The sequence below is a fragment of the Lutjanus erythropterus genome, chromosome 8 (genome assembly GCF_056507025.1).
Source record: "Lutjanus erythropterus isolate fLutEry1 chromosome 8, fLutEry1.hap2, whole genome shotgun sequence".
NCBI lineage: Eukaryota > Metazoa > Chordata > Actinopteri > Lutjaniformes > Lutjanidae > Lutjanus > Lutjanus erythropterus.
The window spans coordinates 3,233,360-3,257,406 of record NC_139324.1 but is presented as its reverse complement, the minus strand read 5'-3'; the positions used below and the strand labels follow the sequence as shown (position 1 = coordinate 3,257,406).

General features: G+C 38.6%; 2 protein-coding genes across 3 annotated transcripts in view; both read left to right on the top strand.

The window, feature by feature from the left end:
* spegb (striated muscle enriched protein kinase b) overlaps positions 1-15,310 on the top strand; it is a 55,002-nt gene extending 39,692 nt beyond the window's left edge. Inside the window, exons 31-41 of the mRNA XM_084724256.1 lie at positions 7-156; positions 944-1,060; positions 1,495-1,662; positions 2,464-2,586; positions 2,996-3,160; positions 3,878-4,676; positions 6,000-6,239; positions 6,977-7,200; positions 10,479-10,554; positions 10,853-11,002; positions 13,163-15,310. Of these exons, the coding sequence (XP_084580382.1) occupies positions 7-156; positions 944-1,060; positions 1,495-1,662; positions 2,464-2,586; positions 2,996-3,160; positions 3,878-4,676; positions 6,000-6,239; positions 6,977-7,200; positions 10,479-10,554; positions 10,853-11,002; positions 13,163-13,418 (2,468 nt within the window). The 3' untranslated portion in view covers positions 13,419-15,310. The remainder of the gene's footprint in view (positions 1-6; positions 157-943; positions 1,061-1,494; positions 1,663-2,463; positions 2,587-2,995; positions 3,161-3,877; positions 4,677-5,999; positions 6,240-6,976; positions 7,201-10,478; positions 10,555-10,852; positions 11,003-13,162) is intronic.
* A 757-nt stretch (positions 15,311-16,067) lies between these two features.
* LOC146322308 (SPEG neighbor protein-like) lies at positions 16,068-23,974 on the top strand. 2 transcript variants are annotated; one of them, XM_084724255.1, is made up of 6 exons: positions 16,068-18,393; positions 19,083-19,389; positions 19,735-19,841; positions 21,323-21,630; positions 22,422-22,563; positions 23,688-23,974. In XM_084724255.1, the coding sequence occupies exons 3-6, from the start codon at positions 19,735-19,737 to the stop codon at positions 23,824-23,826; spliced, it is 696 nt and encodes a 231-aa protein (XP_084580381.1). In that variant the 5' UTR covers positions 16,068-18,393; positions 19,083-19,389; the 3' UTR covers positions 23,827-23,974. The 2 variants fall into 2 exon arrangements, with proteins under 2 accessions (XP_084580381.1, XP_084580380.1); XM_084724254.1 differs by lacking the exon at positions 16,068-18,393 and having other exon boundaries at positions 18,507-19,389.
* Positions 23,975-24,047: the final 73 nt, after the last annotated feature.

The window sequence follows — 24,047 nt, the reverse complement described above, 5'->3', positions numbered from 1 at the left end:
GTAAAGGTTTGGAGGTTGAGCGCAGATCCCGCTGGGATCGATGGGGCCTGACCAGAGGGAGGCGAGACAAGACAGTATCACAGCCTGACATACCAACAGCAATCTCCAGAGAAAATAGTGCTCTGCGTTCACGCCAGTACTCCAAACTTGCTTCTGGTAAGTCACGAAAGAATGCATATGAAGAGATTGTAATTGCACTATGTCAAGGTAATTTGTAGACAACTTTAAGCAATAGTTAGACATTGTGGGAGATATGACTGATTGTTTTCTTCTAGATAATTAAATTAGAAGACCACTATTGTGTCTGTACATTAAATATTAGGCTGGAATGAGCAGGTTAGCTTAGCTTAGCAGGAATAGTGAAATAGGGGGCACATGGGAGAATTAACTTTTCACGGTTTTCTGCCCGAAACCCCTTTCCAGCAGAAATCTTGCAATTTTAAGCTAAACTGTGATTTTTTTTACCCCCCTAAATCTAACCAAACAGAGCTTTCTGGCAGAAAGTTTGAAAGCTAACTTCTCCCAAGCTCGATTTAGCTCTGTTGTTCTTTCCATTACTGTGATGTTAACAGGCAACCAGCTGATACTTAAGTGATTCTTCTGATCAAGAAATTGTTTGGTCCATAATCCCTCGTAAAATCAGAACATGTCATTTTTACCACTTTTCATTAGTGACCTTGAAACAGAGCCAGGTTAGATGTTTCCCCCTTTCTGGTCTTTATGCTAAGTTAAGCTAACCAGCTGCTGGCTTTAGCCTCCTATTTAACATCCATATGAGATATGTATTTGATTGCCTCATAAATGTACATGGACTGCCTTTCTATGTCTTATACATCTGGCTCTTTATAACAGTAGCATCACTGACCTTGGGTTTTAGTTTCACCTATCAATATATTGTCAGGGATGGACATAATTTATATGCTACAATGTCCTTTGCTCCCAGATTTCCCTCCAGTATTCCATATTAAACTGAGAGATCATGTCTTGCTGGAGGGTGATCCAGTCACACTCAGCTGTCTGCCAGCAGGCAGCCCCCACCCACACATCACCTGGATGAAAGGTATGGATGATGTAAAAATGTAAATAAGGGAGCACTACATAACTAGTGGTCTCACAGATGGATGGTCAGAATCACTTCACTTGCTAATTACAGTAATTTGCATAATTATTCTTGGGTGCATGAGTGCAGAGACATAATGATGGCTTACATTGTATCTAACTGTATACTAACATATGGTACCATGACAACAGATGGCGCATACAGCGCAAATAAATTGTACAAGAAATGAGATAAACAATTGAGATTCCTAATTACTATATAAAATGATTAAACAAACAGTTATGTGTGTCTGATCATTTCTTACAGAATACTTTTGAATCTTAACAGTACTTTCTTTGAAAAGTTAACACTCTCCATCTATATCATTTATAATTAGAAAGGCAAACTTAAATCTTCATCATTATGACCATATTTGCACATGTACGTTTCCTCAGATAAGAAGCCCCTGGAGATTGATGCCAGGATGAACATGATCGCCTGCCCTGATGGCCGACAGCTGCTGATGATCATGCAGACCACCAAAAAGGATGCAGGGGTCTATGAATGTGTCGCTACAAACCCCCTGGCATCTGTGTCCAGCTCTTGCACAATATCTCTTGCTCGTAAGAACTATGAAATACATCACTTTTATGTCAGTGTGTGAGGAGCAGTAAACCTGCTCCTATATCTAGTACGCGTATAAAAACATACAGTAATAAATACTTTTAAGGGCTCTGTCCACCACAGACCAGTGTATTTTTTGATTTTTTACAATGGGAGTGCTGCGTTTTTACACTATACTATGAACACCAGCAGTGTGATGAGTCACTGGACATCTATTTTGCACTGAGTGCTGCATTTGTGGCTTTTTTTTTCAGTTGCCATGAGTTGACAAATATTCACCCTAAAACGCTGTGCTTGTCAACGTCAGTTTTTACCCCACCACATCTCACTTACCCAGTGGAGAACAGGCAGGACAAATACCACAGAGATAAACCATCACATCCTATATTTAAAAGTACTGAACACAATAATGGAGGAGAAATTACTTCTTACTTTACTTCTTATTTGACTATCCAGATGTTCCAGATGGCAAAAGCTCGATCAAATGCTCTACCTTCTTCTGACATTTTTACATTCACTATTTGTTGATAACACAAACTATCTGCATAATTAGGCACTTGCAACACATGAATGGCACATTTCTACTACTGTTGTTCTGTATCATGGCACTCTCAAGCGCTCCCAGCTGGACATGTTCAGAACAGCGCCTGGTGCTTTCAGCTGGGAAAATACACTTTGGTGGATACAGCTCCTTATAGTCTGTTGGATAGACAATGGAGGGCCTGGGAAGAAAATGGAGGGAAAATAAGAACCAAAGACCAGATGATATGTATGTCATACTGATAGATGTGTTTTTTCAGGGTTGCCCAATCGTCCTGGGACCCCTGAAATACCTCAGAAGTACAACAACACAGCCTTGGTACTGTGGAGGCCTTCAGACACCATGGCCCCGTGCACATACTCTCTGGAGAGGAGAACAGAGGGTCAGTATTTACTAAAAATGATAAGTTAACGATGTTCCCCTGTTTTTTTTTATTCTCTATGAAATACGATGAAACCGAAGCCGAAGTTACAATGAGTAGAACTTAAGCCAGTTAAAAGGAAGAAGGGGGGCATTTCTATTGAGATGCTTTTATTTTTTAGATTATATTTTGTGGTTATAGCTGAAAAACTACTGCTTTTGTCCACAGGGGGCTCCAAATTCCCACACAATATGAGTGTAGCTTTAACTGAGTGGAGTTTTATTATGTGCTGAAATGTAACGTACAGTCGTGAACACACATGAGATATGAGACTGGTTTATGAATGTGTGTATTTGAATAATGACAAGTTGTGATATAATAATAATATAAACTGTCCCTTTGAAATAACACCATCATTTTCACTCCTCAGGTGAGACCAACTGGTTGATCGTGGCTACAGGGGTGGCAGACTGTTATTACAATGTGGTTGACTTGCCAGCAGGGGGCGCTTTCAGGTTCAGGGTGGCATGTGTCAATAAAGCTGGCCAGGGCCCCTACAGCAACCTCTCAGAAGTTGTAAGCCTGGATGTTTCAGGTATGTTCTATCTCAAGGAAAATCTTAGATAACTTTGTGTTTATTTCAGATAAAGCTTATATACAATACATTGATTATGCATTGATGCATGTCCTTAAAAATGTACAAGTACATGGATGAAAGTCGTAGTTTGTTAAATGTTATTGATGTTTTTGTCTGGGGTAATGTATTTTACAAATTATTTAACCTCACACTATACATTGTATCCCCTGTACCGTGATATAATTTGCCTTAGAATATATTTTATTTAGTGTGTTTATCAGAGTAAAGTAAAGAGTATTGGACACACACAAAAAATATATTTTAGCACAATATTGTGCTTAACCAAGCAGCTATAATTAGTTGTGCTAGCTATCACGTGAACAACTATTGGCTTTAGCTAAAGATTTGGCCCCACCGGGAGCCAGGACAGGAAATGGAGATTGTGTCTCAAGGTGGGTCACATGAAGATCTGACAGCATCAGCTAAGAAATGTGAGGCGCCAGGGTTTTCAACAGAGCCCCAAGCTGCCAAGAAGCTTTGGAAAGCCTGACTTTCTGCAATATAGATATTTTTCTAGGGGTCGTGAACACCAACCTGATTATTCTGTGGGGTCACGACTCAAAAGAGTTGAGAACCACTGTCCTAGTTGTAGATAAATACATTTTATGTATTGCCCATTTCATATATCAAATCAAGTCTTTGAGGTGTATCCTTCCTCTCCTTGTCTTTCATTAGAACCAGCTAAAACCAGTGCTCCTGTGGTGGTCAAAACTGTTCCTGCAACCACTCCTCCTCCCCCTGTGGTGATGATGTCATCCATGAAAGTGCCTCCCATGAAACCAGCTCCTAGTAAACCCACTACAACAACAGCAGTATCACCCACCCCTCCTGTAACTTCAGCTCCTGCTTCATCTGTGGTTAAATCTGCTTCTCCAGTGACCATCAAACCCACTGTGCAGGTCGATGCTAGCCGTCCTGCTGTCACTCCACCAGTTACTACGGCCCCCTCTGAACCAGCTCCCGTTCAGACTCCCACATCTGTTCAAGCCACGCCAGCCAAAGCCAAGACCACCATTAGCATCAGTGTCAGCAAACCCCAAACCAAACTGGCTCCTCCCCCTGTTGTCCCACCCAAACCTCGGAGTCCTGTAAATATAGTCCCCTCCATAACCACTAAACCTCCGTCTCCTGTACCACCACCTGCACCTGTCATCGGGAAACCTATTTCTTCTGTACCGATGTATGTGCCAGCTGCAACCGCTCGTGTTACTCCACCTTCTCAAGAGAGTTCCACTCCAACAACCACCACCCCTTCAGTCGCTCCTGCGACCGTCTCACCGCCCGTGGTGGTGGTGCAGAGCTTGACCCCAGTGGTGCAGGGAGGGGACAGCCGGAGCACACCGTCCGGACGGGTCACACCATCGGGACGGATCACACCTTCGGGACGCAGGACACCGCTGGGCAAGCCTGGGGAGGGTTCTCTGCGCCAGGGAGTCCCACAGAAGCCTTACACCTTCATGGATGAGAAAGCAAGGTAATGACTCCTGATGGAACCTGATGTAAATATAAAAAAAAATTTAAGCAAAACAAACTCAAATGTGAGCTGATAACTATAAATTATAACTGAAAGACTTTAATGTTGCCATAATCAATATTTTTATATTAACAATAGATTAAATGTCTACAGTGTGAGTGTTTTAACACAGAGGCTCTCATTTTTTTTTTTCTTTTATTAAGGTTAGAAAATAGAACAGGGACCCCCTGGACATGAGCATGTCCCTTAGAATAATTTGATGAAGCCTTCTACTTAGTTATTATTAAAATATTTGTGCCATGTCAACTAGAGCTGTCTCTAGATCAGATTTTAAGTGCACGAAAGGAAAGACCAAAAGAATTCACAATAATGATATTATTACGACTAGTCAGAGTTATCTTTAACTTTGTTTGTGGTGCATTTCTTCTCTTTTTTTTTTAGCAAATATATTCCTCTCAAAATACGCATGGTTGTGGAGAAACACTCTGTAAACATGGTGCAGAAAGATGAAGCGAGGACGGAAATTATTTAGGAGTCTGATTAGGAGTCTGAAGAATTATTTTAAATGATGTATAGTAAAAATAAAATATGAATATTAAAAAATAAAAAAGAACAGTATAGGCCTTGCTTGGGACTTTTCATGGACCCCAGTGGACTCTACATGAGAACCACTGCATTGTTTTATTTTATTTTATTTTATTTTTATAATAACTCACAGGCTTGGATTTACATCCCAAAACATATGGCCAGAAACACAACTCCAAATGAATACTGATTCTACTCCGTGTCTGCACAATGTGTAAATAAACAACTGTTTTCTAACAGAATTGCAGTGTCAGCTTTTTAAGTCAATAATATGTCTGGTTGTGTTAACTGCATGTTCCACTGCAAAAATCAGTTAACACAGGTTTACAGTTGTACTGTAAATTGATAGCATAGTACAGCTTTTGCCAATAAAATAATAATAATAATAAAATAAACTTATAGCAAAAAGTAAAGAGAAAAACTAAACTGGCCTTTATAAAACAAATAAGAGATATTTAATCTTTCTGAGACTAACTATTTGATAGTGTGCTCTGCTGAGCTGTCCAGGGAATATAATACATGTTGAAAATTTGCCCAGTTTTGTTCCCTCAATTTTTTTTCATTTAAGAGGACAAAAGAAAATGTTCATTATGAATGTTTTTCCAGTTCTTTGACCCTCAAACCAACAAATGTCATTTACATCAGATTTGGGATTAGTATCTGTATATAAATGCAGCTCTCCCGCAGTTAGAGCATTTGGAGAGGAAACTATTGACTTATTGTTCATCACACACACAGGGGTCGGTTTGGTGTGATCCGTGAGTGCCGGGAAAACGCCACAGGAAACCTCTTCATGGCTAAGATTGTTCCATATGAGGCGGAAAGCAAGCAGGAGGTGCTGCAGGAGTACGACATCCTCAAGTCGCTTCATCATGACCGCATCATGGCTCTGCACGAAGCTTACGTCACACCGCGCTACCTGGTGCTCATCTCTGAGTACTGCAGCGGGAAGGAGCTGCTCTTCAGCCTCACAGACAGGTGAAGCCTTTCAATTAGTCGTTAATCTGATATGAAATCATTTCACTAACAAAGACCACGCCAATGTAGATTTGCATATAAACAGTTTATTGGTAATGAGGAGAGAGGAAGAGGAGAACGTGGATGATGAAGTAGTGGTCTGGAAGGGGGTGCAGGTTGGAGGTAAGGAGGGAAGGGGGAAGGGGTTAGGGTTTGAGAGATGGTGGGATGAGGGTAAAGAGATGTGGGATGAAGGGAGAGGACGAGGGTAAAGGGATGTGGGATGGAGGGAGAGGATGAGGGTAAAGGGATGTGGGATGAGGGGTGAGAGATGGGGGGTTGTTGGATGAGTGGTGAGGGATGGGGGGTTGTTGGATGAGGGATGTATGGGATGGGAGGAAGTGGTGGAGAGGATGAGGGGTTTGAGTAGGATGGATGGATGGATGGGTTTGGTGGAGTCGGCTGGTGGCTGGAAGATGGAATGGAACCAGGCAGGGTTGAGACTGGGTGGGGTACCATCTCTCTCAGACTCATGGGGTCGGGGAGGGAGGGATGTGGAAACAGAGTCAAAGGGTGAGGAAACGGATGAGGTGTGCTTAAGTACTCGTAGTACGGAAATGAATCCATCTGAGGTGTGGTCTTTGTTCCTGAATCTTGTTATAAAACTTCATTATGTGGTTTCTCATTTAAACTGAATGAGCAGATTTTATTTAGAAAGGCATCAGTGAGTGACTGACTTAAAATCGTTCATATTTCAGGTTCCGTTACTCAGAGGATGACGTGGTGACCTACATTGTGCAGATCCTCCAGGGTCTGGACTACCTCCATACCCGACGCATCCTCCACCTGGACATCAAGCCAGAGAACATCATCGTCACCTACATGAACGTCATCAAGATCATCGACTTCGGCTGCGCTCAGAGCTACAACCCTCTCTTCCTCAAGCAGTTCAGCCCTCCTATTGGAACACTGGAGTACATGTGTAAGAGTCCCTGTTTTTTCACACACCACTGGGAATGTAAAGTCTAATCAATATTTTTTGGGCAGCACAGTATGGTTAAAAAAAAGTCATATTGTGATTATTTTGATTGGAAATTGCAATTACAATATGTGATACAATTAATTAAAATTGATCACAGTTTTGATTTTCACTGAAATTTGGGGACCTGTTGGGTTGTGTACCAAACAAATATGTTTTCTTACATCTTGAGAACATTTGTCAACCAGGACATCTCTGGAGTGCAGCAGTACTTCATTATAACAGTGTTTTCACACATTTTTACTTTATCGATTATTGATTTGATTTGATTTATTGCACTTGGCAATATTGCGATTTGGATAATATTGCAATGAATTGTGCAGCCCTAATATTTTTACATGTAATGTGAAAAGTGTCACTTAAAGTGACAAACCCACAGAGAATTATGACCCGGCTCTGCAGATTCTCTTCACCCTTAGAAACTTTTTACCTTCGTTCAGCTCTCTGGGCTTCATGCAAGAACCACTCGTACAAACAGATGTGTTCTTAGGTGGTGTGTACAAGTGATTTAAGAGAACTTGTCGCATTCACCAATTTATTTGTATTTTGAATTTTGTGTCAGATACAAATACAATTTAGGAGATGTCCAGACATGTTGCAGAGTCATGTGCAGTCAGTCAGCTGGTATCCAATCCAAGGTTTTCACTAATAACTGTATATATCATTAGTTTGAGTTTGAAAAATAAATTACTTTTATAATTATCCTTACATTACAGCAATCGCCTTTCCTGTTTTTTCCAGGTCTTTTAATTCCATTGCTGACTGTCATAAAATGACAGATTTTCCATTATGGCTCTCTGAAACCAAGACATCAAAGTCCAAACTCTTTAAGTTCTACTTTTTTCTCTTTGATGCCATTTTCATGAATGAACACTTCCTGTTATATGGGGCAGGAAGCGCAGTTGTATATGGTGTTATTTGGGTGTTAACTATCCTGATTTACAAGTCTTGTGCACATGCACTCAAATATGCACAGGTCGGTAATTTACAGAGTTATTTTAAGTTATAAGCGTTTGTTGAATCTGATCTAGTGTGTTTGTATGAGCCCTTGGTAAGAAAAAAGAGAAATTTAAGATAAGAATACGAAAATGTTCTTGCATGAGGTCCATTGTTTTGGTTTTATGTCCTCCTGACTTTACTGTTTCTGATTCAGTCTCAGTGCTTTCATCATAATTGTTTCTAGACACAGCAAGCAGTTGTTTTCACTGAAACACAGTAAACCATCTGTTAGCTACCTGCCCAGCACCAAATGACAGACAAAGTTAGCAACTAGCTGATGAGCATAGTGGTGAAGGTGAAGTAACTTTGTAATTTAATCAGAAACATCTGTAATGGTAATAAAATCTCAGGGGGCATTTTAATGAGGTGAGGGATTTAAATTTGGATAAAATGCATCAACCCTCTCAGCTTAACACTAGAAGTTTTATGGCAATAACTGTCCTGTCAGACGACTTGGGTCTTGTTGGTATTCGGAAGATATTACATCTAAGGGAAAAGGACTTCACTGTTTTTTCACATCCATATTCAAGCTATTCTAGAATAGATTACTTTCTTACATCCTGTAATTTAGCTAGTCAGGTGGAAACAAAGTATGTCAGACCTTGCACCAGTGGATTTAGTTCTCTATCCTCTAGATAAAAAACCCTGAGATGGTGATTTAATAACTGCATGCTAAACAGGGAAGATAAATTCTAACACTATCAAATTTGCAATCTTTTCTGAGGGGGTGTGTTATCCCAAAGAAAATTAAATTAAAAAAGCAGTATTTAAAGGAAAATTCAGTTATATGAAGATATTAAAAACACATGGAACAACAAGACTCAGATACATGGGGCAGACTGAAAAGATGAGTTAAATGACAAATGACTAAATAGGAAAACTGAACTTGTCTTGTTCTATAAAACGCAAACATGTTATGAAAGGTGAGAGAGCTCACAAAGTACACCCAGCAGAGTGCAGATCTCCACAGGCAACCCTGAAAGAATTTTTGGATCTAGCCCCTAATCACCAACATTTAATGACATATTTTTTCTCAGTAACTACAGCAGACTGCAAATACATTTTGTATGTAATTTAATTATGTGTAATTAGTTATTTCTAAACACTGCTAGTAGCTAAAGCTTGTTGATGACTTTAGGCCTCCTACCAGAGGAGTGAGGAGTTGGCAGTCAGTATAGGTTATATGTAGGATTTTTAAGGTTTTGCAAAACTTCTGAATTACTGCAATCACAAGAGGTCCTTGAGCATATAGTTATAAATGTGCACAATGGATTTTAGGCTAATGGGTCCAGTAGTATGCAAGATTAGTTGCAGACACGCTGCAACCCCATCGGTCACTCACACACACACACACACACAACTCATTTCAGCCAGGCAGCCGCTGTGCAGCAGCCAGGGGCCAACTCTTTGTTGATTTGGGGTACTGACTAGAGAATTTACCAAGCATACACATTTTTAGGTCACATATTTTCTTCAGCAGATATATGAGTAGAAACACAACTCCAAATGAATTGTGATATTGTTCTGTATGTGCTGGATGTGTAAATAAGCAGCTGTTTTCTAACACATTAGCCCTGTCAGCGTGTTCACAGCTTGTTACACTGCCCTCAAGTGACCAGAAAATCAGATCAACATAATTCCTGCACTGATAATTTAGTTAGTGTCAGTCAGTTTCTTGATTTACTCAGTAAATCAGTCTCCCTGTGGCTTTGACAAAAAAATATTATTAACATTTTCATTTTCATTTATTATTGTTGACATACTGTAAAAAGGTGTCACCTATACACAAAAAAAGTTTTAATATTTTGTCAACAAAAATGTGGTTCAGCAGCTTTTCCTCTAAATTTTGCAGGTGGTTACTCTTTAGTCTCCTGTATGCCAGCTGTGGATGGCAAATCCAAAAAAACTGTCTCAGAGGAAAACATTGTATTTAATAGTTGCGTCTCAAGACAGACTTTTTTTTCTTGTTTTGCCAAAAATGGCTCTTTTGACAATAAAAGTTGCCAACCCCTGGTTCATGTCAATGTATTTTTAGCAGGTGTAACTATAAACTATAACACAGGTGAATTATAATCTATGCATTTGCACATTTTAAATTATTACGTTCACAGGATCAAAGGCATAAACTGTAGTTTGTGTGGTTCAAAGACAATTTTCAGATGTAATTAAAGTTCCATGTGAAATAATGAAGTCTGTGCGTTTTTCCTTTCTTCTCCTCGCAGCTCCCGAGATGTTGAAAGGGGATGTTGTGGGCCCTCCAGCTGACATCTGGAGCGTGGGCGTACTGACTTTCATCATGTGAGTCCTGCTTTCACAGTTTCCACCCAGCAAGTCCTCTTTAAATAGAAATGCTATAGTCTCTGTGTGTGAAATGAGGCTTATGATTGAACATTTGTGTGCTACATTTGCAATTCAGATTTTTTTTTTTCCATATTCTGTTATTTTACATGGTGTGGACATCTTGCTGCTCTTGTAATCCTGATTTAATTCACGACTAACCTAATGAACCATCTTTGATGTTATAGTGCGTTGTTGATATGTTTTGAGGGTTCTGCACTGTTTTGTTAGTGTCTAAACTTCCCTCTGATTTTTCCAGGTTGAGCGGCAGGTCGCCTTTCATGGAAATTGAGCCTCAGGAGACTGAAGCCAGGATCCAGGCGGCAAAGTTTGACCTCTCTAAACTCTACCAGAATGTGTCCCAAAGTGCCTCTCTATTTCTTAAAAAGATCCTCTGTAGCTACCCTTGGTAAGTTGAACAGTCTTTTTTATAATTGGCTTATTGTACAGAATTTCTGATCCTGAGTCCTGGACTCTTATTTGTTTTTGTGTGACTGATGGGGACAACACTTTTTGAAATTGGTCCAGTATTGAGCCAGAGCACTGCGGCTGGCAGAAGTGAAACTAATCCCGCACAGTCAGTCCACAAAAAGTGCTTTTTTTGTCACTGACAGGCTCAGACTGTTATTCCAAGTGTCTGACAACAGGATAGAAAGGATCTCTAAGAATAACATACATGTTGTTTAACCAGAGACAGCTGATTTATCGCTGTCACCAAACCCACCAGACTTCCTTTGGAGAATAGAGTCATTATATCAGTGCAAAACACACGCCACTCAAACTCGACAGAGAGAAAATAAAACTCACAGAAAATATCTCGGCTCATCTTGCCACTGTTCAAACAAATCACCAACTCTGGTTGTTTGGTCCAAACCTGTAATTCACTGACTTTGATGAAAAAAATATTCTGGCTGTACACTAGATTCTTCCCCCGCTGCCTCTCTTTATTTTATGGATGACCTCCCTCTCACTCCTATAGATATTTTGACATTTAATGTGGTGAACAAAGAATTCATTTCAACAGTGGAAGTTTCATTGACAATGATTACGATAAAATTATTGTTTCTGCAAATGGAGGTTGGCGAGAGCAATAAAACTGCTGCTTCAGATTAAACAAAACGTATCTCAGTCTTTAACAAAAAGGTCTTTTTTCCTTTCCATAATGTTGTCAGACACTTGAGTATGTCAATGCAAAAACACTCATATCTAGTGGACATACTTTTTTTGAACAATATTTTATTGGGGTTTTCACAACAACATGTTAATAAAATAGTCAGACAAATACAGTAAACTGTCAAATGAATGGGCAAATAAATAAAAACAGTAATTACAACAAAGGTGAAAATGCAGCTATTACAGTAATTACAATGTACAGAAATTATTGGGCTTCATTGATCATAACCAACATTTAGTTGCAAAAACTCCTTGAAGTTTCCTCAAATATTCTCAAAAACTTCCTGCGTGAATCATTTATACTTGGTTTGTCTATGTTTTTCCGTCCAGTTGATGTACTTGATGTACTGCAGTGGCCCATAAGGATTACATTGCGGTCTGTTTCACAGCTGACAGCTGCAGTGGTCTCACTCAAAACTGGACCAGTTTCAAAAATTGTTCTCGTCATTTATCACTTAGACACAAAGCATGGGAAAATTCCACATTCCACAAACATTTCCTTAGTGCCTGTCCTATCCTAAGTTTCAAAAATAGGAATAATCCTATCTTAAAGTAATTCTTAAACTCATGGCTGTGTCCTGTCCTATCTCAGACCTCATACCTTAACTAACTAGAGCTGTAAACTTGATTCTTTGATCAGTACTTGCCTGTATCCATGACAACAGATGTCTCACTTCACTTACCACTGGCTAACTTGTGAATGGACAAGAAAAGACTGGCATTAATTGTATCTTGGAGGAAAGGAAACTTCACCTTTGAGGGAAGATTTCTTGCCAAGTATCGACCCCGGGATAAGAAGAAGAAGAAGGAGGTCTTTTATTAGTCCCCCTTGGGGAACATGCAATGCAATGTCAATCAAATTCAATTCAAAATTAATGGTTTTAGCAGTCGATATATGCCCATTAATACATGATCCAGGAAATTTAAAGCATCGTCATAGGGCTTGAGTATCACCTTACAGGCCTATCAACAGTGATGCTGCTGTTTCTGTGATTCTGAATTTAAGACTGTATCTCTGCCATCCTAAGTTAGGGTTCCTAAGTTTGGAAATTCTTAAGTTAGGACACTTCTGTAATAGTTAAATGTTTGCCTAAAAGCAGTTAGGAAACAGGTTTCTGGAAAATCCAAAATCCTAAATGTCATCTTAAAACTGAGATTAAATGGGATTTCAGAGTTTCAGTAATGAGGCCTCAGGCTGAAAAACACCAAAGTTTACCTCTAACATGTATCATCGCCTACTGCTGAAACCTTACTGTAGAGAAAAACAAAGTGTTGAATAAATAAAAACAGATCAGTTACTCCACCACATCCATATACTATATGTGGCCAATTTTGCTTTTATAAATCTTTCTAAAATATTTGAATATTCAGACCCTCACTGTCTGGTGTTCAACAGGGCCCGTCCCTCCATTAAGGACTGCTTCAATAACTCCTGGCTTCAAGATGCCTACCTGATGCGCCTTCGCAGGCAGACTCTCACCTTTACAACCACCCGTCTCAAGGAATTCTTGGCCGACCAGCAGCGCAGGCGACAGGAGGTGGCCACCAAGCACAAAGTTCTCCTGCGGTCCTACCAGAGCTCGCCACAAACCCCCACCAGCCCCGCCACGCCAAATGTGCCAGCTACACCCACCACACCTGTCACCCAGTGAACACAGGCTTCCAAACAGTTGGCGGGACTTGAAAAAAAACAAGACTTCGGGCCGCGAGGTGGGGTGGCCCCTTCAGGTTTGAGATGGTCGGAAGGAAAAAGAAACCAGCAGCGGCTGTGATCTCCAGAGACGTCACTTCTTTTTCTTTTCTGGTTCTGAAATGGAATCTAAAAGAATTATTTCACAGCAAAGGGAACTCTGAGTTACAAGAGCCTGACTGCGTTTTTTTATATGGTGGACCTTGTTCATACAAGGCAGGATGTTGTCTTCAAGTTAGTACCTCAAGGTTTGTAACTTTACATATATTTTAGATAAATTACTTCCTTTCTTACTGTCAACTCTACAGTGATTAGAGGAGACATAAATTAATACATATTATTAACCCACCATGAACGGCCTAAAATTGCTATAACAGAGTTTTGATGTTAAAAATATTGTTTCATTTAAGTTATTCACAAGATTCCAAAATAATGATTACCTTACAAAACAAGAAGTGCTAAAACAGTTGCAACATCTCTACTAACTAAATTAGTCTTTAGTCTCATATTCAAATGTTTCCTGACCAGAAATTCATTCTGTGATGTCTAATTCTGTGTCCTGGATTAAGGCCAGCCTAGAACGGGAAATATTGCTCTCCATACTTACTCGATGTTGAATGAAAGCAGAGTTATTTGTGCTACAGTACCTGAGTTTTTATACTGCTGTAGCATCTCAATGATTGTCAAGATTGTAGCAGTTCTAGTTCAAGTTCTTTTTTTTTTGTTTTGAGTTTTTAAAGAGTACATTGAGTTCAGAGGATACACTGAGGAGGATTCTCTACAAGGGCTATCAGAAAATCAGCACAAAATTTCTTCCCCAATGTTACAAAACAGCATCATAACGACTCTCTCGTTCTCAAAAGCAGAATTTATTTTCTGGAATTTGTCATTAGGTCATAATTTCTGCTCCAAGCGATGGTATGGGCAGCGCAAGTGGCTCCACGCAGGCACTAGTTCCTTCACCACAAATAAGCTACCACCATCACCGCCGCACTGGCGTCCAGATCAACTAAACTCTCCCACTCACTCAGCCCGGCGCAAAAGGATCCAGTTCAGTTTGATTAGCTATGCAGAGATATTTACACTCATCCCTGAGTTTACTAAAATGAGGTTTACAGGTATGATGAGTCGGCCAGCGTGTGCATCCTGAGATTATCATTAAATGTAAGATCATTCAGGGGGTCAGTGGTGAACCCAGTCGCTGGTGATACTGGGGTGCCTCCAAGTGCCCTTAACCAGTTAGCATTAGTGAGCATAAAAAATAGCCTCCACAGTTCATTGAGAAAGGATGTTTACTGAGATGTTGTTGAGTGTATTAGTTCTTATTTTAGCTGTAATTTTCAATCGCTAACAGCTACTGCTTTGAAAAAAAGGGATGCTTTATTTGGTTTTTATAAATAAAGTTAAGTAAGAGATAAAATAGGTATAATTAGCATTATATTACACAGAAATAATTATTTATTTTATTATTTATTCCCTTAATTAAATGTCTTACACCTTTTTGGCTTCCAGCCCACTTACAAAATGATGTGCGCCGTGATCAAAATGTAAAATCATAAACATAATGCCCCTGCAGACTGCAAAAAACATGAATGTTCACATATGAGACAATCCACAAATCTCTAAGAAATATTCAATTCATTTGTAACTGAGAGACACCTCCTCTTATTCCATGTTCTCCACATGAGGTACACTGAGGTATGTACCTCTTAATAAATAAAGAAAATAGTATTTATCAAAAACTAGTCTTCATTCATCACCAAGAGAAAATGAGAGGATATGTGCCTCATAAACTTGTTGACTTTCAAACCATTACAAAATCTGCAAAATATAAATTTCATATCATTTTTTTTTTTTAAGAAACACATCACTTGTTCTTCACAGGTACCATACTGAAGACTGCAATTCAACACATACTGATTTGTGTCTCATGATTAGATTGAAAGCACAAAATGGTGGTATATTGGTGTTTAAAAGTTATTCATGTTCACATTTGAATTGTGTGATGGGTCATTGAAATGAGTAAAAAAAACTTTTGGGGTTACAGTAAAGTCTGTTTCCAAATATATTTTTTAATTCTCACCTCAGAGAAAATGCCTGATATCCTCTAGTGCCCATTTTTTCGTTTTTTAAGTCTATCCTCAGAGTCAATTCCAATACATTTGTTTTTAACAATACATTGATCATAAATCAGTGATACACTGATCATTTGATCCATACGGTTAATAACTGACTGACTTGTGTTGTTTCTTTTTGCCTTGTGGGGGCAAATTCAGTTTCAAGACCAGCATGTGAAACTTTTGCACAAAAATGTAAGTTTTATCATTTTGTCCTGACGTGTATTGTTATGAAGTACAGATTTGCACACTTAACACACAAAGTGTAATTTCTGTTACAGATTGGATTAAAGGGACAGTTCAGAGTTTTTGATGTGGAGTTGCATTAGGTATTTATCCATAGTCAGTGTATTACCTACAGGAGATGGTGGTTGAAATGCCCCCAGTTTGGAGAAGCAACAAAAATAAAGGTGCTGGAAGATAAGCAGTGTGCAGGTATGTACATAAAAGTATTTTAGGCGCCTAAAAAATTTATATAAGTGAAGGTGTATATTTTCACTGTTTTATCTTTTAAAATCTTTAAATTTCCAAGGTTATATAAGCCAAATATTGTTCTCTCCAAAGCAACCAGACTTCTTTTGTAAAAAGAGTTATTTTACCTCACACAACACAGCAGTTGCTGGTCTACCGCTGCCTCAGTCACTTTGTTTGTTTGTATTAGTGTGTGTCTCTGGTGAATCTGAACTAACCCTTTAAAGCACTGAAGTCACGCAATAACACAGACAAACCAACAGATCAAGGCAGCGGTAGACCAGCAACTCCTGTGTTCTGTGAAGTAAAATTACTGGTTTTGCCAGTGGAGTGGTTTGGTTTGGAGGAGCAGTATTTGGCTGATATAACTGTGGTTTCCAGTCTGAAAAGGCTGGTAAAGTACACTGAAACTGATAGATTTTGTGTTTTTTTTAAAATACATGTTTTGCTGCTGACCCTGTCCACAGCAGGACACTGCTTGGTTTCCTACACCGGTACTCCTGGCACTTCTCCAAAGTAGTGGCCTGCTGACCGACACCTACTGTGGGTTATACACTGACTATGAATAAGAACCTCATAAAACCACACACCAAAAAAATCAAACTATCTCTTTAATTAGAGAAAGCATCAAGAAATCACAATCAGACGCTGATGAGTCCTCTACAGTGATATCACATAAAGCTGCATCAAACATTCAGTAAAACGTTTTAATCTGTGTATTGACTGACAGAGATCGTTGGTACTTCTATGAGATTATTTTACTAGTTCTATATATTCTAATGCTACTGCTAGATAAATACTGCCCTTTTCTGCAGCTCTTTGTCTTTTTGGCTCAGTCATTTTCCTATGCAGAGTACAAGTTAATCACTGAGGGAGTTGTTTCAAACCTGAATGAAAACATGCAAGATCAGCATGAGAATGCAAAGATGCATTGAATTCTAAACGTCTGTGCAATATATTATGTTCTTTAATTATATAAAATGAGATACAAACAGGGTTTTGAAAAAGATGTTGAACGCTCCACATTTTTGTATTAAAATCCTATGCCGTATTTTGTGGAATGTGTTGCAGTGCCTCGTGATGGATATTAGACCCTCAGAGAAAATAGTCTGTTAAATGAACGACAAGTTCCTTATTTTGATTATATGAATGCGACTGCTTTGTGTGTGTTTCGCAATTTGTTTATTTATTGAGTGACTGTATTTGTTATAGCTTCTGCTTTTTATTTTGTGAAATTTCTGAATCTGGCATGGAAAAGGCATGACAGCTGTTAAGGCTATGAACAATAAAGGAAATGTGAGAAATATATGAATACAATGTAGCAATTTGTTTCTACAATGTAAGGAAATTACATATGGAAAGTGGTAGCAGAGTTACATAGTTAGTTATGTATAGAACTGTTTGGAATTTACTATTAACATTTTAATTTTCTATGTTTAAAAATTACCAGTTTCAATTTGTGGTGCCAGTAGCTGCTTAACATAAAAAAGTTGAGATGAAAAGTGTTTTCACTTTAATAAAAGATCACAGTAACACTTTACAATGAAGGTCCATTAATTACCATTGGTTAATGCAGTAATAAGTATTAATAACATGTTAATTAATGTTAACTAATGTGTCTAGTAATCATTTACTAATGATGTTCATAATAACTACTGTATTAATGCATACATTATTTAATAGTTTATAAAGATGCTATTAACATTGCTTAATATTGTAATAAGCATTAACTAACTGTTAATTAGCTCTATAATAAACATTAAGTAACACATTAACATGTTCATTAGGGTCCAAAATAATATTAGTATATGGTTGATAAATATGTTTATTAACATGTGTATCATGAAGTTCATAGTTAAGCCATTTCATTAAGAGAAAATGTTTTCATAAATATTTATTGAAGGGTAATAATTGTCCACTTACTTGTCCATCCTTTAACTTCTGACTTATTTTTGGTAAAGTTGAGATAAGAGGAAACAATCGATGGTCTACATGTAGAAGTTTGCTTGTTGCTTTATCTTCATGTCGATGTTCATTAACTTACAGCCTAACATAATTTACTGTTCATGTTATTAAGTACTACTGAACCATAATTAACCATATGTATTAATGCTCTTTGTCAACCTTTTTGTAAAGTTGAAAGCCACTATTTCTGTTCAGAGGTGTCCTGGTTATGTTTTGCACATGTAAAGACTTTGTCATGATGACATGTAAACACCTTGGGGCTTGTTTCCATATATCATTTTTATATTGTTTGTTTGTTTGTTATTGCTTGTTTGCTTTTTTGTTTGTTTGTTTGTTTGTTTGTTTGTTTTGCATTAAAGTCCTGGCATGAAATTGGGGAGTACGGTAAGAGAAAAAAAAAAAAACACTGCACATGGTTTTGACTTTGAGATTGGTGTTAGATGGGGAGCTAACTTACGGTTGACTACACAGCAAACAACCAGCTTACAATGCAGAGGGTGACAAAAACACAACACTTACCAGCAACATTCAGTGTCCGACCAATGTCCTCCCTCAAGTGGGTTTCTTTTATGATAGTATATATTTGTCACATTAAGCACAAGCTTCTCCTCCATTTTTTTGGTTACCAGGGTGACGAGTCTCCTGCTAATATATGATTGGCTGCCTGAAAAGGAGTGACAGTGATAACACCAAGGCCTTTCTGAAAAGTACTGACATTTTCAGACAGAAAGTGCTCAAAGCAATCAGATCATTAAAAAGCAGTTTTTAACTTGGCAGTCTTATGCTGCTGCGTGTGCTCTCTCTTCAATGGAAACAACTGAAAAATGATGCTGGCGCTAAGAAAAAAAAACTTACATGGACACAAAGCCTTATTCAGGTGATTTCTCCACATGAATGGCTCAGATGGAGAGAAAACACTACTAAACATGATGATCAGAACACTGTTACAATCATGTAAACAGGGATATGAATAGGTTTCTCATGATGTAAGTGAATGCTGTACCTTGAATATGATCAAACTGCTCCCTCCAAATGACCCTGACAACTAACAATCATGTCTTAATGTTCTCCAGGGACGACTCACATTTCAACCACAAACAAAACTATTAACTGATTCTCGGGAGTATTCAATATGAAGGCTTTATAAGGATGGGAAGGATTGCTGCAACATTTGTTGCGCATCTTCAATCAGTCTCGTCATGCTGAGTATTCCTAATATCCAAAGAAGGACAAGGATCCTCTGTGTGACGGCTGTTCGCCTTGATCCTTGAGGACCTAAAAGGCTCCTCCTGACCTCTTAATATAAAGCATGAAGTCTTTTAGATTAGCTGATTCTGGAGTGGATCTGAAGGAGAGTGCAGCTTCAAGAGGATCTTAGAGGTAAGAAAAGAAAGAAATTGTTGGCATGGTACTGGTGAACTAAAATCCTTGGTCAGATTGGCCTTTGTCACAAAAGACATTTTGTCATGTCACAGTTGAAAGAAAAATCTAAAATCAAATTAATAACGAATTAAATTAATGAATTTCATTTAGATGCCTCATTTCAAGGGTCCTGGAATTGTGTACGTTGTTTTAACTGACACCTGAATAGAATGCAGCCGTCACAAGTGTGCTTTTCCCTCTGACAAGTCAAACAGCTGCAGTGAAAAAGGTTCATTGGAACTTCAAAATGTTTTTAATTAATTTCCGTGTTCCTTTATTGCTAACCTGCTCTGATCACTTCAGATGTCCAAAGTGAAGGCTGCACCCCCTCCTGGGTGCACTCTGAACATCAACGATCCTCAGGTCCAGGAGGCTGCTATCAGAATCCAAGCCTCGTATCGTGGCCACAGGTACCAAAATATCCACAGTCAGCTGGCGTTGTTGTCGTTCAAGTTCCTCTTGAGCAGAGTTCAGAGTGTGTAATTGTGCAAGGCTTCAGTATGCTCCAAACAAAGTGCTTCTGGGACCATTGAACAGCATCTGAAACCTCCTTGCCTCCACATCTATCTGAGGTTGGAAGTTGGCTCCGACAACTTTTGTACCCTTTCAAAACTGAAAATTGGACTGAACAGACATATCCACTGAAAGAAGTGACTGGCCAGGTCCTTCAAGCTCCTTTTCTCCATTTTTCTACAACTACATTTGTTGTGTCTATAACACAACAAATGCTTTTGAGAAGAGACGTTTGAAATAATGTGTCATCCCTCTCTATGACAGCAGGCTTTTTAACTTGCCCTTTAGTGTAGCCATTTAGATCATGTGTTCTGGTAATGGTAATTTATATGATACTTTGAATGAATGTATTAATTTGAAGCATACTGAACACTTTTTACAGAAAGTGCCTGTGAAGTGAATTCACTGTAAAAAAAAAACAAAAAACAAAAAAAAACAAAGAAAAAGATGAAAAAGATGAAAAAGAAAAAACACTGGTATTTAATGGAATCAAACAATCTTTTTTCATTTACTAAACATATATATATATATATATATATATATATATATATATATATATATATATATATATATATATATATGCTCCCGCGACCCGGCCCTGGATAAGCGGAAGTCAATGAATAAGTTAAGTTTAGTTCATTAAACCTGAAATTTCTAGCATTTGAACTGCACTTAAACTCTTTGGACTTGAAATGGTGAGTTGGATGAATATACTCTACAGAGTTCATTTAACTCATTGAATTAATTTAATTTCAAAAGAAACATGATCAGCATAATAGCAGACTTCCCAGAACGCATTGTTTCTGAGTTAAAACTCTCCTGAGACCCTTTTTTTAAAGTTTGAAGATAACATAAATGATAATGTCTCTAATACACTTTAAGGTAAGTCATGTTTTCTTGTTTTCACAATGAAAACACTGCAAACCATGATCAGTGTTAGTATTGAATTCAGTCCCTAAGCCCTTACACTTAAAATTTAATAAATTCACTCAGAGCAGTTTCACATGTTTGTCTTTGTGCTAGAACAACGTGTGTCCAATGAGAGCAGCTGCAACTCTGGTTTGTGAGAAATGGAAACACTGACTTTTCAAACTGAGAAAATGTAAAACAAAATTCAATTTGTTTGTAATGTTTGTCAGTGTGACTGAAATTGTTGGTTGAACTTAATATCATAAGCTTATTGAATGGAGTTTCTCAAGTACACCTGAATTATAATCAAGTTTATTTTACTAGAGAAGTTCATTTTGAATCATTATAAAATTACTAATTAATCAAGTTGTCTTTTCAGATTCAGTCAACTTAAAAATTTAAGGCAGCCTGGACACCAACTTTTTCAAATTAAATCAAATTGCTTCTTTTTGCTGTGTTTCTCATTCAGGTCGCGTAAAGAGATGCGGGAGAAGGGCCCTCCCAAGATCCTGCAGGAGCTCAAAGACGTAGTTCTTGTTGAGGGCAGCGCTGCGAAGCTGGAGTGCAGGGTTAGTGCTTTCCCCGACCCGTTCATCGTCTGGTACAAGGACGGCAAAGAGCTGAAGGACGGCCCCAAGTACCGCTATGTTTTCGAAGACCCGGATTTCGTGGCGCTTGTGGTTCGAGATGGGGTCCTGGCTGATCTGGGAAAATACAGTGTCACCATTAAAAATCCATTTGGACAGACAAGTGGATCTGCCTGTATTCTAGTGGAAGGTGTGTACAGATTGTTAGCAATAGCTCAATCTAAGCTGTTTATTTAGCATGACAGGAGGAGTTTGAATTCAAGCAAACACCTTAAAAGAATAGTTCAACATTTTGTAAAATATGACATTGCTACTTTTGGACAGAGGCGGGCTTCCTCTTTGCCCAATTTCCAATCTTAATGCTAAGCTAAGCTAACTGCCTGCTGGTTGTAGACTTACGGGAAAGAGTTGCTTTAAACACCTACATTTTCTGGACAATGCAGTGAAAGATTTCTGACAGGATCATACTAGACCAGTGTTTCCCAAACATTTTCTGGCACACCCCATTTCAGAGGGAAAAAAACCCCTCATGCCTCCCCATCCCACAATTATCATCAATCATTGGGTAATCAACAACTGATCAAAAAGGTTCCAACTGGAGTTATAGTTAAATAAAGGCCAGCATGATAGCATCAACAAACTCTTGTTTGTTTATTTCCCCTACATATATCACATTCATTTAACTCTATATTTCTCCCCTTATCATTCACGCCCACCTGCAGTGGCTCTGTGCCCTCCCAGGGGTCCCACCCCTCAGTTTGGGAACCACTGTACTGGACAAGGTGGTAAACACTAACTGAAGACAAAGATGTATCTGTGGACACTAGAAATGACTTGTTGCTAATGCTTACTTCTGTTACAAACCTTCCCTCTACTCTATTCCTTTAGTTATTACTATTGTCTTTGAGGTAATATCCAGTAGCACTTAGGATCTTAAACAAATCATGTGACTGATGGAGTTTTTGCATCATGCTTCCCCAGTCCCTGCTAAGGTTTCTAAAGGTCCAGACAACCTGAAGGCCAAGCGAGGGACAACCGTGGTGCTGAAGGCCAACATAAGTGGGGAGCCTCCTCCAGATGTGGCCTGGCTCAAAGATGGAGATGACATTGAAGAAGACGACAGGTACGTTCTCTCAGAGATTCAATTTGGAGGAATACTGTATTAATTTATACTCATATGTTAATAATGCTTTGAAGTCATGTTTTTCCACAAGGAAAGAAATAACTAAAAGGAGAAATCTGTAATATATTTACTGTAATAAATGAAAAAATTATGATGATTAGTTATATTAGAGATGACTTGCTTCTCTGAAAACAGTGCAACCGCTGCAGTGTCTTCCTTGGAAATTTCTATTCTGTGGGTTATTGTTTGCTCATTTCACATTATTTAGAGTACAAATTAATTGAGAATGTCCACTGAATGAGTTAGTGGCTGTTTATGAGTCGTAAGAAATCATTAATAATCTTTCAGGAAGCCTAAAATGGTTAAATTGAGCAAAATGTTTATGGAGTTTGGCAGCCAGCAAGGCAGGCAGTCTCTGAACTCCAGCTCCAGAGTGTGTATTTAAGTATCCCTGGACTGAAATTTAGGATAACAGTCTGAGCTTTTACCATGTTCCACTCGTCTTGTGCTCCTGCAGTGTCCCTGCAGCCTGCCTGAGCTTCCTTGGGTTTTGGGGGATGGGGGGCAGGAGGAAACAACCTGCTTCAACCATAGTCTGAATATTAAATAATATTTCAACCTATTTAATATGCTGTTTATGACTTGCTATTTGGACTGAAGTAGTAATTTTTTGGATGCAGAATTGCTACATAGTGCTCCTTTAATGTATTGAATTTAATGCCAGATTTACAGGATGGCATGAATGATTGAGAATTTTGCTGTAGCTGTTTTGCAAAGTTTATTAAGTTTCTCTTCACTCAACAACTCTCAAAATTTAGCAGTTTTTGAAGGAAGTCTGGGGATATTGCAGTTGGTTACTTGGTAAGTAAAAGAGCCTGACATACAACATACCAACATAATTTAGATTACAGTGAACCAAATGGAAATCAGACAGCTGTTTCACATATATGTACAGGATGTCAGTCTTGGGTGCATTCACCTGTTTAACTGATAGGTCAGCTGAAGATATGACAGGAAATGGGGAGAGAGAGTGAGAGAATGACACACAGCAAAAGGCTGCAGGCGGGACTTGAACACACATTATCACATATAGTGATAATAAAGGTGCTCCAATTGTCTTTCAGGGTATTCTTCGATGTCGGAGACACCAACACGATCTTGACCATCAAGAATGCAAAGCTGTCTGATGCTGGCAAGTATGAGGTGTTTGTGGAGAACAATCTGGGCACAGACCAGTCCTTTGCTCGAGTCGATATCCTCTGATGCAACATCTCAGCTACACCACTGCTGACGTGTGAAGCCTTTGTTCTCTTATAGTGCAATCAACAGACAATATACTGGATTACTGCTGCGTTCCAACCTGTACATAACTTCAGTCATGCTCATAATAAAACATAGACTTTTTCTGCTGGTAGCTTTTTTGAGTGTTTCTTAATTATCCACTGCTGCTGACAGGATAAAGCATTTTTCCTGTGAGAGTAATT

Excerpts from the sequence above, each read along its gene's own strand:
- LOC146322308 (XM_084724255.1), top strand. The coding sequence starts at position 19,735 with ATGTCCAAAGTGAAGGCTGCACCCCCTCCTGGGTGCACTCTGAACATC. Across the intron at positions 21,631-22,421 it reads TGCCTGTATTCTAGTGGAAG|TCCCTGCTAAGGTTTCTAAA; the intron begins GTGTGTACAGAT and ends ATGCTTCCCCAG. Across the intron at positions 22,564-23,687 it reads GACATTGAAGAAGACGACAG|GGTATTCTTCGATGTCGGAG; the intron begins GTACGTTCTCTC and ends ATTGTCTTTCAG.